Raw genomic sequence first — 13,976 nt, forward strand, 5'->3', positions numbered from 1 at the left:
TAATTAAGTAGCAAGAAGAAAAAGGGAAAATACTATGTTATTAGAGGGGTGAAAAAGTAATTAAACACTAAAACTGTTTTTGGGACAGGAAAAGCTAAAAATTTTAGCTTCTCATTTTCAAAAGTACTTTTCAAAAGCACTTTTGAAAAGTTAAAATTTCAATAAAAGCGAACATTACTGACAAAGATTTCTTCCAGAAATGCTTTTGAAAAGTAATACAGAACTGACCCTAAATAAAATACCAAATGTATTTAAATTTTGTTTGTTTCAACTATAATATGTGACCTTGTAGGCTATTGTAAGGTTGGTAATAATACTAAAAAATTTCCAACATTACAAGAATGGCATCTAGCAATGCATCATTACCATCTAAAATATAATATTTTTAAATTATAATAAAATTGGATTACATCTTTAATTGCAGTTAAGAAAGCTGAGGAATTCTGCTCAACTAACTTCGCTTGAACCAACTAAACAGATGCAGCATTATCCATCTGAAACTCCACCTGCTTAAAATTAAGGTGCAGCTTTACGAGTATTAAGGAAAAAATATTATTTTTATTTTATTTAAAATTTAAGTGCACAATTAATGCAAGAGAATGGTAAAATATAAAAACAGTATTTATTAATTTTTAAAACTTGAATTTATTGAATAAATACTCATTTTCATATCTCACAATTAAAATATTTTATTATTTTAATAAAACTGAGATCAAATTATAATTAATTCCAACTTATTTTATTGAACAAAATAAATAATTGGATTGAGTAAATAGAATAATGCCTCTCACCAAACTCCCAAATGGAACATTAATCATATGAATGTTTAAAATATAATTAATATAATGTCAAACTACATCAAATATTTTACGTTTAAAATACAATGTTTAATTTTTTAAGCACTAAAAATATATTTTTTATATTATAAATAATAAATTATTATGTGGAGTTAATACTATCATTTTCCTCACACGTATTTTATTTATTTTATTTTAATCATGCTTTAAAATTATTTCACTTTTGTATTTACTTATAATTAAATATATTTAATCTTATTATAGATTCGATCATATATATTTTTTTGGTATAATGCTTAAAACTAGACATTATCCCTCTTCAACCTATAAATAGAAGAATAATGTGTTGAAGCGCATTCAAGACTATGTCTTTTTTTGTTGACAACAATGTTCATATTAATCAAACTAAGACTCAATCAATATTTATAATTTTATATTAATAAAACACTTCTAGATGAAAACTTTTTTAATTTATACGGCAGAAAGTGTTTTCAGCTAGAAGCATTTTCACTATTTCGGTCTAATCTAGTAATTTTTTTTTAAATGGCTTTTTTTGGGAAATTTACTCGTATTCCTTTATAATAGAAGGATTAAATTCAGAAAAAAATTATAGTACATGGACTTTATATAGAATTTGACCAAAATAAAATAAATACGTGCAAACCAAAAACTCGACATGAAGTAAATGTTATAAAATAAGGACATATGAGTGACACGTATACATCTTTAAAGACAAGCAAGGAATACGACAAAATACACAAAGAAAAAGGTCTCCCTTTAATAATAATAAAAATAGAGTTTTTTTTAAGAGGAAACGAATATTTGATGATTTTAAAATACTCATTTTTAATATTAGTTTTAAGAAGAATTTTCGATTCTTTCGAGAGAAGTATATAAAGTATCATACGTTTTAAGATGATGGACTCTTTAACAAGTTTGGTATTGTTTCTAAGAGGGGTAAAGTTAGAAATTTGCTTTAAGGAGATTAGAGATGAATCATAAATCTTTTGAGGTGTAAAATATAATTTTATCATTATACTAATTTGTAATTCCATAAACTTCAAAAGGACTAAAAGGCATATTTACCATTTTTTGAGTCAAGGCTCAAGTGCTCGAAGAGGTGACAATTTTGCCAAAGAATAATAATGCTTAAAATTACCCATCGTCTTTTTTCAACTCATAAATAGAAGGATAATGCGTTTTAGCGCATCTGAATCCACGTCATCCTACATTAGCAACAATGCTCATGCCAATCGAGTTAAGACCCAATCAATAATTACACATGATTTTTTTATTTATATAATAAATTATAAGAATATGTGTAAAATAAAAATGTTAAAATATGCCATAATTCATTGTATTCTTCGTATATTTGGAGTTTAGTTATTGTACTTTATTTCTAAGAATTTAGTTCCTATGTTTTTCAGATTTCAAAATTAAGATTCAATTGTTAACATAGTTAAAATTATTTTATTAAATTCAAGTTTATTACAATGTCGTTTTTTAGTTTTATCGCTACCAAATGAGTATTATTTTTATTTTAAACTGTTACACTAACAAAATTAACAAAAAAATTACAGTGTTAACAAATAGACCTAAACTTTAAACTCTAAAAACAAAGAGACTAAATTCTTAAAAATAAAAATGTAAAGACTAAATTTTAAATTTATGAAGAATACAGGGACTTATGCCCCTTTTAACCAAATAAAAACTAAAGAAAAATGCAAATGAATACGAGTGTAAAGAGAAAATATCCTTTCGACTTTTATAGAAGCCCTTACCCTTTTTATAGTATTTATTTTTATCTGTATCGCATACAAATAGTATTTTGTTTCGTTTAATTTTAGGGTTAATTTCATTAAAAGTTTTCAAATTGATCCAAATTTTATGTCGGTCTTTAATTTTAAGTTATCAAAGTATCAACATTATATCAATCAAGTAATCTATCATATGTTAATTTATAATTTTATTGTTTTTAAAGGATTTAACAGAAAATTTTTTATTTTGAAGGCATATTGCAATTTGATTATTTATTAGTTTTTACTTTAGTCTCATTGAGGGAGGGGGGAGGCCAGTGGCGAAGTTAGGGGGTTGGCAGGGCAGTCCCCTAAAATGAAATTTTTCTCATATGATTCTTTTAAAATCTTTAAAATTTTAAATTAGTAAAGGTAAAATTAAACTTTAACTTTCTTAAAAATATAAAAATTGATTTAATTATTTAAAATTATAAAGATATAACCTATTAAAATGGTGGAATTACATTTTTTTATTGTAAAAATTATAATTTAATTTAATTTCTAAAAATTTTCTGGTTTCGCCCTTGAAAACGCCCTATCTGCTCTTTAAATTTGCCCTTGACAGCTCAAATATATTCTATATATTCTTATCCATATTAGCATTTTGTCCAACAGATAGGTTGTTGAAAAGTATTGCTTGATACAATATCGATACATTGAAAATTCAATTAGTATATTTTAAAATTTAGGGACTAAGTTAAAACATATGTGATAATTTAAAAATATTGGTTTAATTAACCCTTATTTTTAAAAGGTATAATTATATATTTCATAAATAAACAAAATTAACACAATGTATGCTAAGTCCATGGTTATCCACAATTTTTATTAACGCATTAAGCTCACTTATAGTCCTTTTGGATGGGTTCTGCGTTTACCTTCTATTAGGGTAAAAATAGTGGTAGCAGTATGATTAGTTAATGCAGCGATAGAAATTAAATATTATAGTACGAGACAAAAAAAGAATTAAACGTATTCCACTGAAACACACGGCCCATCCAAATGGGCCCTTAATATACAAGTTATACAATATTAATATATATTTAGCCAGCAAGTTATGGTAAAAAAAATTAAGATATATTTATTGAAAAAACTAAATAATATAAGTTCGAACATATATACATAAAATCTGAGTCAGAATCAAAACAAACAAAAAATCGTTTCGTCTCGAAAGAAAAACATATAAAAACCGAGTTAAAATCAAAACAAGCAAAAAAAAAAAAACCATCTCATCTCGAAAAAAAAGTCCAAGAATTCCTTGTCCCAGAATCGAATGTCCATGCCCATCTTCCAAACTTCATCGCTGTTTATTTTTTTTACATCGGACTCGCAAATATAAATGTCAAATACTAATACTTTTTATAAAAAAAAAAATCGACAAAAACAAAAGAAAAATGTAATAATAACATTACACGTACCTTCACTTATTTCTTGCAAAATTTAAAAATTTTATGATGAAATGATGAAGGGAAACCCGACAGGGGCGACCTGAGAACACATGAAATAAACCATATCGAAATCGAAAAACAATCACATGTGTTCTAAGGTCGACCCGGTCGGATTCCTCCACCACTGTTTCCCCCAAACATTGGGAAATGTTGATATTTTAGTTGAGTATAGATGAATTTATATAAACAACTTGGAGACATCAAATTTGCAGTAAAATTAGTACATTTGTTATGAAATGTACTACACAAAAAATCAACAGTACAAGTCTTTATTGCCAAACAATTCAATTGAATGTTGTCAAGTACAACTATTGTACTCCATAATTAGTAACCTCTCTGGAATTTGTACTATCACAATTGTAAAAGTAATCATATAATATTAAAATATAATAACAATTATGCTAGGAAACATTGAATATTAATATAATAATATTATTAAAATATTTTATATTTACATTACTCGTCTGAAATTTAAAATTTAGTTCCTATATTTTTATTTTTAAATTTTCTTTTTGCTGATTAAATTTTAGCCTAATTAACATGAATATTATTGTCAATGTAGGAGAACGTAGATTCGAATGTGTTGATTTGAAAGGTTCCATGTTTCCATAGTTGACATTTGAAAGGTCCGGATTATAGATCTTATCCCGTTGATTTGGCTTGTAAAATTAAGTTGAATTTGATTGAAGATTTTAAAACTTGATTGATTTTTTGGATTAAAGAATTTGATAATTATTTTTCAATTTAATCTTTAATTTTTTTTGGTTTACATTAGTTTTAGATTTTAATAAATTCGTTTTTTGGTTCTTCAATGTATTTATTAGAGCGAGCCCAATGATTAATCTTTCATGTTTGGTAAGCTCATCAAGGGAATAGACACTAATTACAAGTTTTAAAGTTACACCATACCTAGGTGAAGATTAATCCGTCAACCACTAATTAAGATAGGAGAGACCCTAGTCAGCTCAACTAACTCCGGTGATTGAACTATAACAATTTTTCTCATTTTGGACCATAAATTTAAATTTTGTTAAAGTATAATAAGATGACACTTGAAATTATACCAAATTACCTAAAAATTTTAAAATATATAAACTGAATATTATTAAAATATTATTTTTAAAAAAATTTGAAGTAATGACGTGACAAACTCCGAGTAACATCGTTCTATCTTTAATAGAATACAAGTTTAGAGACTAAATAAAAAACTACAAAGTTCTAGGACTAATATGGAAAAAGAATGTTCAAACACTAAGATTGGAAAAATTATAAATTTTAGCTAAAATTTAATAAAACGTAGATTTTATATAAAATAATCCAAGTTCTTTTCGGAAGAAAAATTCATAATTGGGTGGTTGTGACTAAAAATATGTTTTAAAGCTTTAAAATTAGAATAAATGGCATTAAATTTGAATTGAATCAATTCAATATTTAAAATTTTATGTTAAATTCGAATCATTTTAAGTTTCAATCATTTGAATTTACCATTATAATTTATTTTTCGAGTTCGAGTCACTTAAAATTATTTTCGAGTTCAAGTTATTGATGTTTTATAATCAAATCGAGCTGGTTCGGATTTAGAAAACCAAACCCTTTACTTTTCCTCCATGGAAGATAAGACATCGTCAACAAATTACATGCTACAAACACTTCGATTAGTTCCAATCATTCTAAGCGAAAATATTCATACAAATTTACGAACCACAACGAAGAAAACAAAAAAAAAAAAAATGGTACAAACCAAACGATACTCACTGACACGACCCAATCCCTCAGTTACAACCCAATCCCTCGGTCAATTTTACGACTACATCCGAAAAAACACGACATTACGAGTCCGAAAAAACCCGGCAACTAACAGATACTAAACAGACCAAACCCAATCCTACACTTGAATGTTATATAGGAAGGAATAGAAAAACGTATATAATTAATATTTAGTGATCAGATGAAAATCTGTATTTTGATTACGAAACCAAACTATCATAAGTCATCGAAATTTCAATAAATGGCGAAGAACCTTGGATTCGTCTCGTCTGCTGTTTTAAGTCTCCGGTGCTGGTGCTGGCACTGGAGCCTTCAACAGCGGTTGGAGAGCCTTGACGACGATGCTCATGTTTGGACGGAACTCAGATTCATACTGCACGCATAATGCCGCCACAGCTGCCAACTGCATCAACAGAAACATAACGAAATCGTCAAACACCGAAAACCCATCCCCTTTTTTATGCTAGAAAATCAAACTCATGCAAGTTATGCAGAAATGGAAAAAGAATATACCTTAGCAACTGCTTTGGGAGGATACTCTCCCTTCAGTTTTGGATCTACGCATTGTTTGACTTTATCTTCGCTCAGTCTTGGAGTAGCCTAAAATTGAAAAAAAACAAAATGTTTTAAGTGTTGGTCGAATTTAAAGTGAAAAGATAAAAGAAAGAAGAGAAAGCAATAATCGCACCCAGGTAACGAGACTCTGCTGTCCACGAGGCATTGTGTGGTCAACAGGTTTCCTCCCCGTAAGAAGCTCTAAAAGGACAACCCCGAAACTGTAAACATCACTCTTCTGTGTCAACTGCCCGGTCATTGCATACCTACAAAATGATAGCCTCACAAAATAAGTTCCCGTCTTGAATATCCAGCAACTGGAAATGACTGGTTGGTTCGGAAAAGAAATGAACAATGATATAAAGCAGCTTAAGATAGCATACTCAGGTGCATGATAGCCGAAGGTTCCCAAAACACGAGTAGAATGAAGACGAGCAGCCATGTCAGGAGCCTGGTTTGAGAGGTTAAAATCTGCAATCTTCGCTTTGAAGTCTTCAAAAAGAAGGACATTGCTAGATCTGATATCTCTGTGGATAATCGAAGGTTGAACCTTCTCGTGCAAATATTCCAAGCCCCTTGCCGCATCAACCGCAATTCTTACCCTCTGCATCCAGTCAAGAACCGGACCCGGTTGTGCCCCTTGAACTCCCTTCCTTCCTGTGATTCCCAAAACAAGAAACGAAAAATGTCAAACTAAACAAGCTTAACCCATATCAGGAATCAATATTAAATGTGATGGTTTCACAAACCATGCAATATGTCATGAAGTGAACCCATTGTTGCAAACTCGTAAGCAAGCACACGGAGATTTCCTTCAACACAGTAACCTTGCAACTCGACAAAATTGTCATGCTTCAGTCTTGAAACCATGGAAACCTAAAAACAAAGAAAATTCAAGCAGCGGATGCATCAAGAAACAAGGGGAAAACATGACATAACAAGAACCTGAATGTTTGAACTACAATGAATTATACGAGACCCCCTTCAGTCAAATTTCTTACACACCTGGGTCAAAAACTCCACATTCGACTCAGACTCAGTGGAAACATCAAGCTTTTTCACAGCCACAGCTTTTCCATTGTTCAAGCTAGCATAATAAACTCTTCCGTAAGAACCCTCACCGATCAAAGCCTTTGATCCAAAATTGTCCGTTTTCTCTTTCAATTCTTCCAACGATAGTGCAGGAACTTCGATAGGTGGTGGTGATTTTTGCACTTCAGGTTTGACAGGAGCTGCCACCCTTGAGTTTCTATGATTTCCTGAAAGACCGTGACATAAGCAACGACAATTTATACCAAATACAAAGCAGGCAAACAGAAAAATGATAGAAGCCGAACAATTAAATGGTCATAAGATTTTATTTTATTTTTTGTTAAGAAGACAGCTAAAACAATCATCTTACCTTAGCAAGTAAAAGCCAAATATAAAGCGACTAAAGCAATCTAAATCGATTCCTAATTCTTGCCTAAATCATAACAAGCTAAAATCACCCTGAAAAAGAGTTATTAGAGTCCAACTTTTAATACTGAACGAAATACCATGGGAGTTACTATTTTTTCTATCATGCCTTTCCCTCCTAAAGGCACGAGCAATGAATATAAACAAAAGTAAAAGCCTAAAGGCTCATGGTGGACTAGAGATGTAAAAGTTCCGGTATGAAATTCAATGATTAGTGTGCAAGGCAGATCTAAACCAAAATTATGAAACAAAAGGCATTCGATAAGAAAATAATGAACTTAGTTGGCATATACTAAATGATGTCTAGTACTTAATACTTTCAGGCAAAGAACTAATAAATACAAATATGCCCGAGTCTCATTTCTATTAAACCGGGGATGGTAAATACGCTTAAGATCTTCCGTAAATGTTAGTAACTTCTATATTTGTAAGAACATAATGATATCATACACACTGCCAAAAGATTCCTAACAGTAAATTGGAATTACTGAATCAAGATAGTGACAAAGTAGCATACCGTCTGTATGATCCTTGGGGGCTTTCAAGTGCTCGTTTTCGTGTGCTTGGTAACTCTCCTCTGCTTGACAGGAACAGCAAAGCCAACGACGCATCCTTGATCGTTTCTTCAAATACAAATCGTCTGTATTTTCTAGTTGATCGAAGTAGCCTCTACTAGGTGCATGTGCCTGCGTAATTCCACAATACATCCATTCATGATCCAAATTAAGCATTGCTAAACAAATCTTTTTAACATAATATTATGTTATAAGATTTCATAATTTACAACAAAATTGCATTTCAATTACTTATATCAAGAGAATCAACAGCAATGTTGGATCAAAAGCAGATGAAATACAATTTGAATTTTAACACACAAAAGAAGCTAAAATTACAATTGAATTAATCATAATTATTAATTAATTAAACGTCAAAAGATGAATTGTAAGATAAAAGAGACTCGTTAAGCTTTACCACTGAACCACGCCGATTATACTCGTTTTCCATTACGCAGAGAGAAATTAAAGATCAAAAACCAAACCAAACAAAAATCAAACAACAACCCAAAAAAATTAAACCCCAATTCCGAAATGGGCCGCTTCAATTTCAAGAAAGAAGTCAAAGAATCAAAAGATAAATGAAACCCTTAAATTTTTTTTCGAAATGAGAAAGGAAATAAGGAGGTAAAAATAATTGTTTGATACAAAACAAAAAAGCAAAGAGACAGATAAGCAAGCGGAAAAAAATTACAGCTTTAATGAAATTAAAGGATTAAAATTGGGGGGATAAAAACAAGAAAAATAATACCTGGATTTCCCCTCTATTTTCTCTCTTTAATCGTTGGAAGAAACTTTATCTTCCTCTTTCTAGGGTTTGTTAACAGTTGTATTGGGTTTTTGGATGAAAGGATTGTTCTAAAGAGAGACAATGGAGAGGAAAAATATAACAGAGAGAGATAAACAAAGAAGTTGAATAGGATTTTAATTTTTAAAGGCAGTTTTCTTTCTTATGCTTTTTGTTTGTTTGTTTTGAAAGAAAATGAGAGAAAATTACAAAAATAATAATAATAATAATAATAATAATAATAAAGTAAAATTGACAGAGAGGCAACGCGGGGAAATTGATTAAGAAAAATTAAAATAATGAAACGGAATATTTTTCTTTAAATATGGGTTAATTGTGCTCTTAGTCCAATTATTCATATTAGAAATTCTATCACATACATATACATGTGAAAACTACAAATTTAACCGAGATAATATTTTACATTAAAAGTTAATTTTTAAAATTTATTTAAGAATTATTATTGGTGAAACACTGATTAATAAAGGTATATTTTAATTCTTTTATTTAAAAACTATATAAAAGTATAAAAAATCACTAAAATAATAGTAGTAGATATTTAATAAAAGGGTATATTAGTCATTTCTTAATCAAATTGGTATCCAGTTAACCCGTGACATCAATTCAATTAGGAGTATAATAGGCACACAAATTTAGTGAGAGGAAAATATTTTATGTTTAAAGTTATTTTTTAAAATTTACTTAAGAATTATTATTGGTGTAGTGGTAATAAATTTGTTTATAAATTCATTAAACACGACACACGAGTTCAATCTTTTAGATATGTTACTTTTTGTTATTATTTAAAAACAATATGAAAAGATAAAAGGCCACTAAAATAACGAAATGGTATATTAGTCATGTACTAACTGAGTTGGTACCCAGTTAACCCATGACATCAACTCGATCAGAGGTTTTCATTTTTCTAATTTTACTTTTGAATTTTTAAATTTATAAAATATATTTTAATAGTTTTGATTTGTTTCTTATTATTTGGTTTTATTAATATATTTGTTTGTATTTATTCCCAAAAATAGAATAAGAATATTGATTTCCTTTATTACCATACTTTCTTTTTTCTTAGCTTTTGCCTTTGAAGGAACAATGAATGAGTGGTGGGGGAAGCATAATTAGTTCTTTCTTTCTTTTTTATTTCTTGTTTTATACTTAAATTTAATTATATAGATATATTTTTTATTTTATATTAAATAATAATTTTAACTTTTGAACCAATTAAGGTTTTGTTTATAAATCTTCACTCGATTTAATTCAATTGTAAGTATTTTAATGTTTTAATTCTACCACAGTTCGTATACGCTTTGAACATTTGAAATTTAGTGTTTCTGGCTTTAATTTTAAGAATTTAGTCTCTCCATTTGTTTGATTAGTAAATTAAAGTTAAATAGGAAATATTATTAATTGATTTTTGTTAAATTTGAAATATGTTATCAATTTGAATTTGAATTTTTAAATAGAATATGAGAATGTCACGTACTCGATTTTAATGAAAACCCGTTAATAGAATTATTAATTGAATTTTAATTTTCAAATCAAACAGGAAGATAGACTAAATTCTTAAAAATAAAATTTAAAAATTCAAAAGTATAAAAATTAAGGGCATATTTAACCCTACTTTAATCCACATATTTTTTTATCAATGGGCTAGATGAGTCAAGCCAAGGCCCAAATAAAAAAAATCCCAACTTCACTCGATTTGATTTCCCCAAAAAATTAATATTTAAAAAATAATTAAAATATTAAAAATATTTTATTTTAAATTTTAAATATTTTAAATTTAAAATTAAAAAATATTTATTTAAATTTAACTCAAATTCTGAAAAATTGAGCCACTCGACAGTCGACAGATGTACCTATGAATGGGGTGTAATTATTTGTGAAATAATATATAAGGGGTCCTTGATTAGGACATGAATGGGAAGAGTGTGTTGGATGTCTAAGCTAATATCCCCATTGGTCTCTTTTCATCATTGCAATGTAATAATATGTCTCTTAATAATTTCCATATTTATTTATTTTATTGAAATACTTTTTTTTTATGGAAGGCCTTTTTCTTTATTTTTCCCCGAAAAGTCCATTTAATATAATGTACTTTAATTATTTAAGTGGAGTGAAAACAAAATATCAATTTATTTTGATAAATATGAAAATAATAAAATGTAAAAAGAAAAAAAAAAGACCTTTTTATTAACTCTTACCATGGACTGAGTGATTCGAGTTAGATTCACCTGACTTGTTTTATTGTTTAAAATAAAAATATATATATATATTAATATTTATATATTTTATAATTAAATTTAAATAAAATTTTAATGGGTTGAGTTTAAGTTTAGAAAAAAAATTTGGAACCATGCCTAAGCTATGCCTATGAACACTTATATTTCCAACAACCATAAGGTCATTTAAGATTGTAAGATTTTAATGTCCTAGGTTTGACTCGCAATTAGGGATGAAGCTAAAATTCTTTTTTAAGGGATCAGGATTATATCCCATGTTTTTATGGGAGTTAAAATACAATTTCACCATTGTATTGACTTATATTTTTACGATTTTTAGAACTAAATCAAAAAATTATTATTTTTAAGAGGCCAAACTACAATTTCACTATATATTAACATATAAATTTATAAATTTTAGAGAGTTTAAAACATAATATTTCAAATTTAGAGGAGAGCAAGCCCCTATATGCCCCTGGTCCAATCTTGCATAAATCATATGCGAGTTATTTTCAAATTTATTCTTATTTAAATCTTGTTATATGTGAATTTTCTCTCTATATATTTTATAATTATTAGTTCAATTGTGCTATGTAATACTTGATTATAATTATTGATTCGAATATATATATATGTATATATATATATGTATATGAGATGTGGGCAAAGATGTAGAATGATGTTAGAGTGACAAAGTTTGCTTGCATGCTTTTGAGGTGGCCATGGAAATAGAATTGATCCACTCTACCATTCTTTGGGGGCAATCAACAACATTAATTAATTTGGAAAGTTCTATCACTTTCTTTTTAAATATATAAATCAAGTAATCACCACTACCAAATGTCAATTTTCTTGCATTCTAACATTATTTTTATTGAAAATTTAATATTTATCTATATACTGGTACCGCTTTTTAATCGATTTAAATATAAATATAAAATATTAAAATTTATATTTTATAAAGTAACAAATATTATTATAAATATATTTTTATATATACGTGATCAAATTTAAACTTATCATCCCAATAGCATTTCAATCAAAATATCATTTAAATTTTATATCAAATTATTATGAATATATTCGTTACATGTATTATAATATATATTATTAAAAATTAAGTGGTATGCAATTTTATTTTGGCAAATGGAGAATCCTTGAGAGGAAATCAATGGTGGTGGCATTGCTTTGTAGATAAGTATGACAGTCAAAAAAGTTGCTTTCAAATAAAAAAGACAATGAATGCTTCAAGTGGTTGTTTTCAGATTCAATATTGATATTCAACTTTTCTTTTTCTCTTTTAGAAACCCTAGACATTCCTTTTATGTACAATCTTTTTAAATTAAAAATAAGTTAATAATAAAATTAAAAATAGAATATTAAAAATTAAGAAAAATTATTTTAAAAATTAAAGATAAAACAAGCAAAACATAATGAAATTTTTAAATTTTTATTAAAAAAACTAGATTTTATTTTCCAATTTTAGCTAGTTTTCTAGTTTCTGTTTCCTTTTAATAGTTTAAGGCGGATCTAACTAATTTTAGTTTTATGCAATCGATTGAATTGATTAAATCTTTAGTTTTGATTTTTACTAATTTAAGCTCGATCTAATAATTTTTTGTTATATATTATTGATTGAATTGGTTGGATCTCTAATTTTTAATTCAATTGACTAGTTCAATCCAATACAATTCTAACAAATATTAAAATTTATATATTTTTTTGTTTTTATATTAAAATTATATATTTTCTTAATAGTAATTTAGATCGAATTTGATTGATTTGAGATTTTAAAAAATTAATGATTATCAAATCCAACCATAATGGTTAATGATAACAAAATTCGAGCCGCTTAATGAATTTCGAACCACTTCACTCTAATTGGAGAAAATATATTCTTTTAAAAAGTGAAAATGAGGCGGGGAAGGGTTTGGTTTTTAAGGGATAGTGAATATGAAACGATTGTGTTAATTAATTGACCAATCCACCCCATCCCACTTTATGAAATTATTATTTTACCCTTTATATATATATACTATTAAAATGGTGTTAATTGTAATAAGGTGTTATAAAAAAACCCATATATTTTATGTTTAAACATTTCAAATTATTTATTATATTAATTTTAATTTTATTATTATATTTTTTGAAAATATTTATGTATTCTTATATATTTTTGAATTTTTAGAAATAAAATCAAATTGAGAACATTTGAAAATTTTAAAAGTTAATTTTTTTTAAATTATGACTTAATTGATATAATATGTAAAAGTTGATAACTAAATTTGTTATTCTATCAATTTTCAACTCCTACATCAACTTACCAATAGTGCTTTTAATGGGAGTGACCAAAATGACCAAACAATGTAACATGGGTATTCAAATTGCAAACTTTTATTATTATTATTTTGAGTGCCTAAAATAAATTTTTTGATAATTGAGTGACTATCAGTCTAGTTTACTCAAAAATTTAGGAGTGCTAGGTAAGAAAAAAAACGAGAAAAGAAAAGAGAAAATAGAAGGGAAACGAATGCTAGCTCAAAATTATGCATTGCTCAAATGTTTTATTTTCTTTCTTTT

At 27.4% G+C, this 13,976-nt stretch overlaps 1 protein-coding gene and 1 long non-coding RNA gene across 2 annotated transcripts; both read right to left on the reverse strand.

Moving 5' to 3' along the window:
* Positions 1-3,648: 3,648 nt before the first annotated feature.
* LOC128290671 (uncharacterized) lies at positions 3,649-4,293 on the reverse strand. The gene is made up of 2 exons (XR_008280460.1): positions 4,012-4,293; positions 3,649-3,896 (listed from the first exon to the last, which is right to left on the reverse strand). It is a non-coding gene; the product is annotated as an uncharacterized LOC128290671 (long non-coding RNA).
* A 1,324-nt stretch (positions 4,294-5,617) lies between these two features.
* On the reverse strand, positions 5,618-8,507 carry LOC108476406 (PTI1-like tyrosine-protein kinase 3). Its single transcript, XM_017778620.2, has 7 exons — positions 8,339-8,507; positions 7,369-7,622; positions 7,113-7,239; positions 6,747-7,020; positions 6,497-6,629; positions 6,322-6,408; positions 5,618-6,211 (listed from the first exon to the last, which is right to left on the reverse strand). Exons 1-7 carry the CDS (start codon positions 8,430-8,432, stop codon positions 6,086-6,088), a joined length of 1,095 nt encoding a protein of 364 aa, XP_017634109.1. The 5' UTR covers positions 8,433-8,507; the 3' UTR covers positions 5,618-6,085.
* Between the last annotated feature and the right edge of the window lie 5,469 nt (positions 8,508-13,976).

This window comes from Gossypium arboreum, chromosome 3, assembly GCF_025698485.1.
Source record: "Gossypium arboreum isolate Shixiya-1 chromosome 3, ASM2569848v2, whole genome shotgun sequence".
Classification (NCBI taxonomy): Eukaryota; Viridiplantae; Streptophyta; class Magnoliopsida; order Malvales; family Malvaceae; genus Gossypium; species Gossypium arboreum.

Bases quoted from the DNA above. Each gene is read 5' to 3' on its own strand.
- LOC108476406 (XM_017778620.2), bottom strand. From the start codon at position 8,432: ATGCGTCGTTGGCTTTGCTGTTCCTGTCAAGCAGAGGAGAGTTACCAA. The intron at 6,409-6,496 runs GTGCGATTATTG...TTTCAATTTTAG, and splicing joins AGCAGAGTCTCGTTACCTGG to GCTACTCCAAGACTGAGCGA. The intron at 6,212-6,321 runs GTATATTCTTTT...CTGTTGATGCAG, and splicing joins CTCCCAAAGCAGTTGCTAAG to TTGGCAGCTGTGGCGGCATT.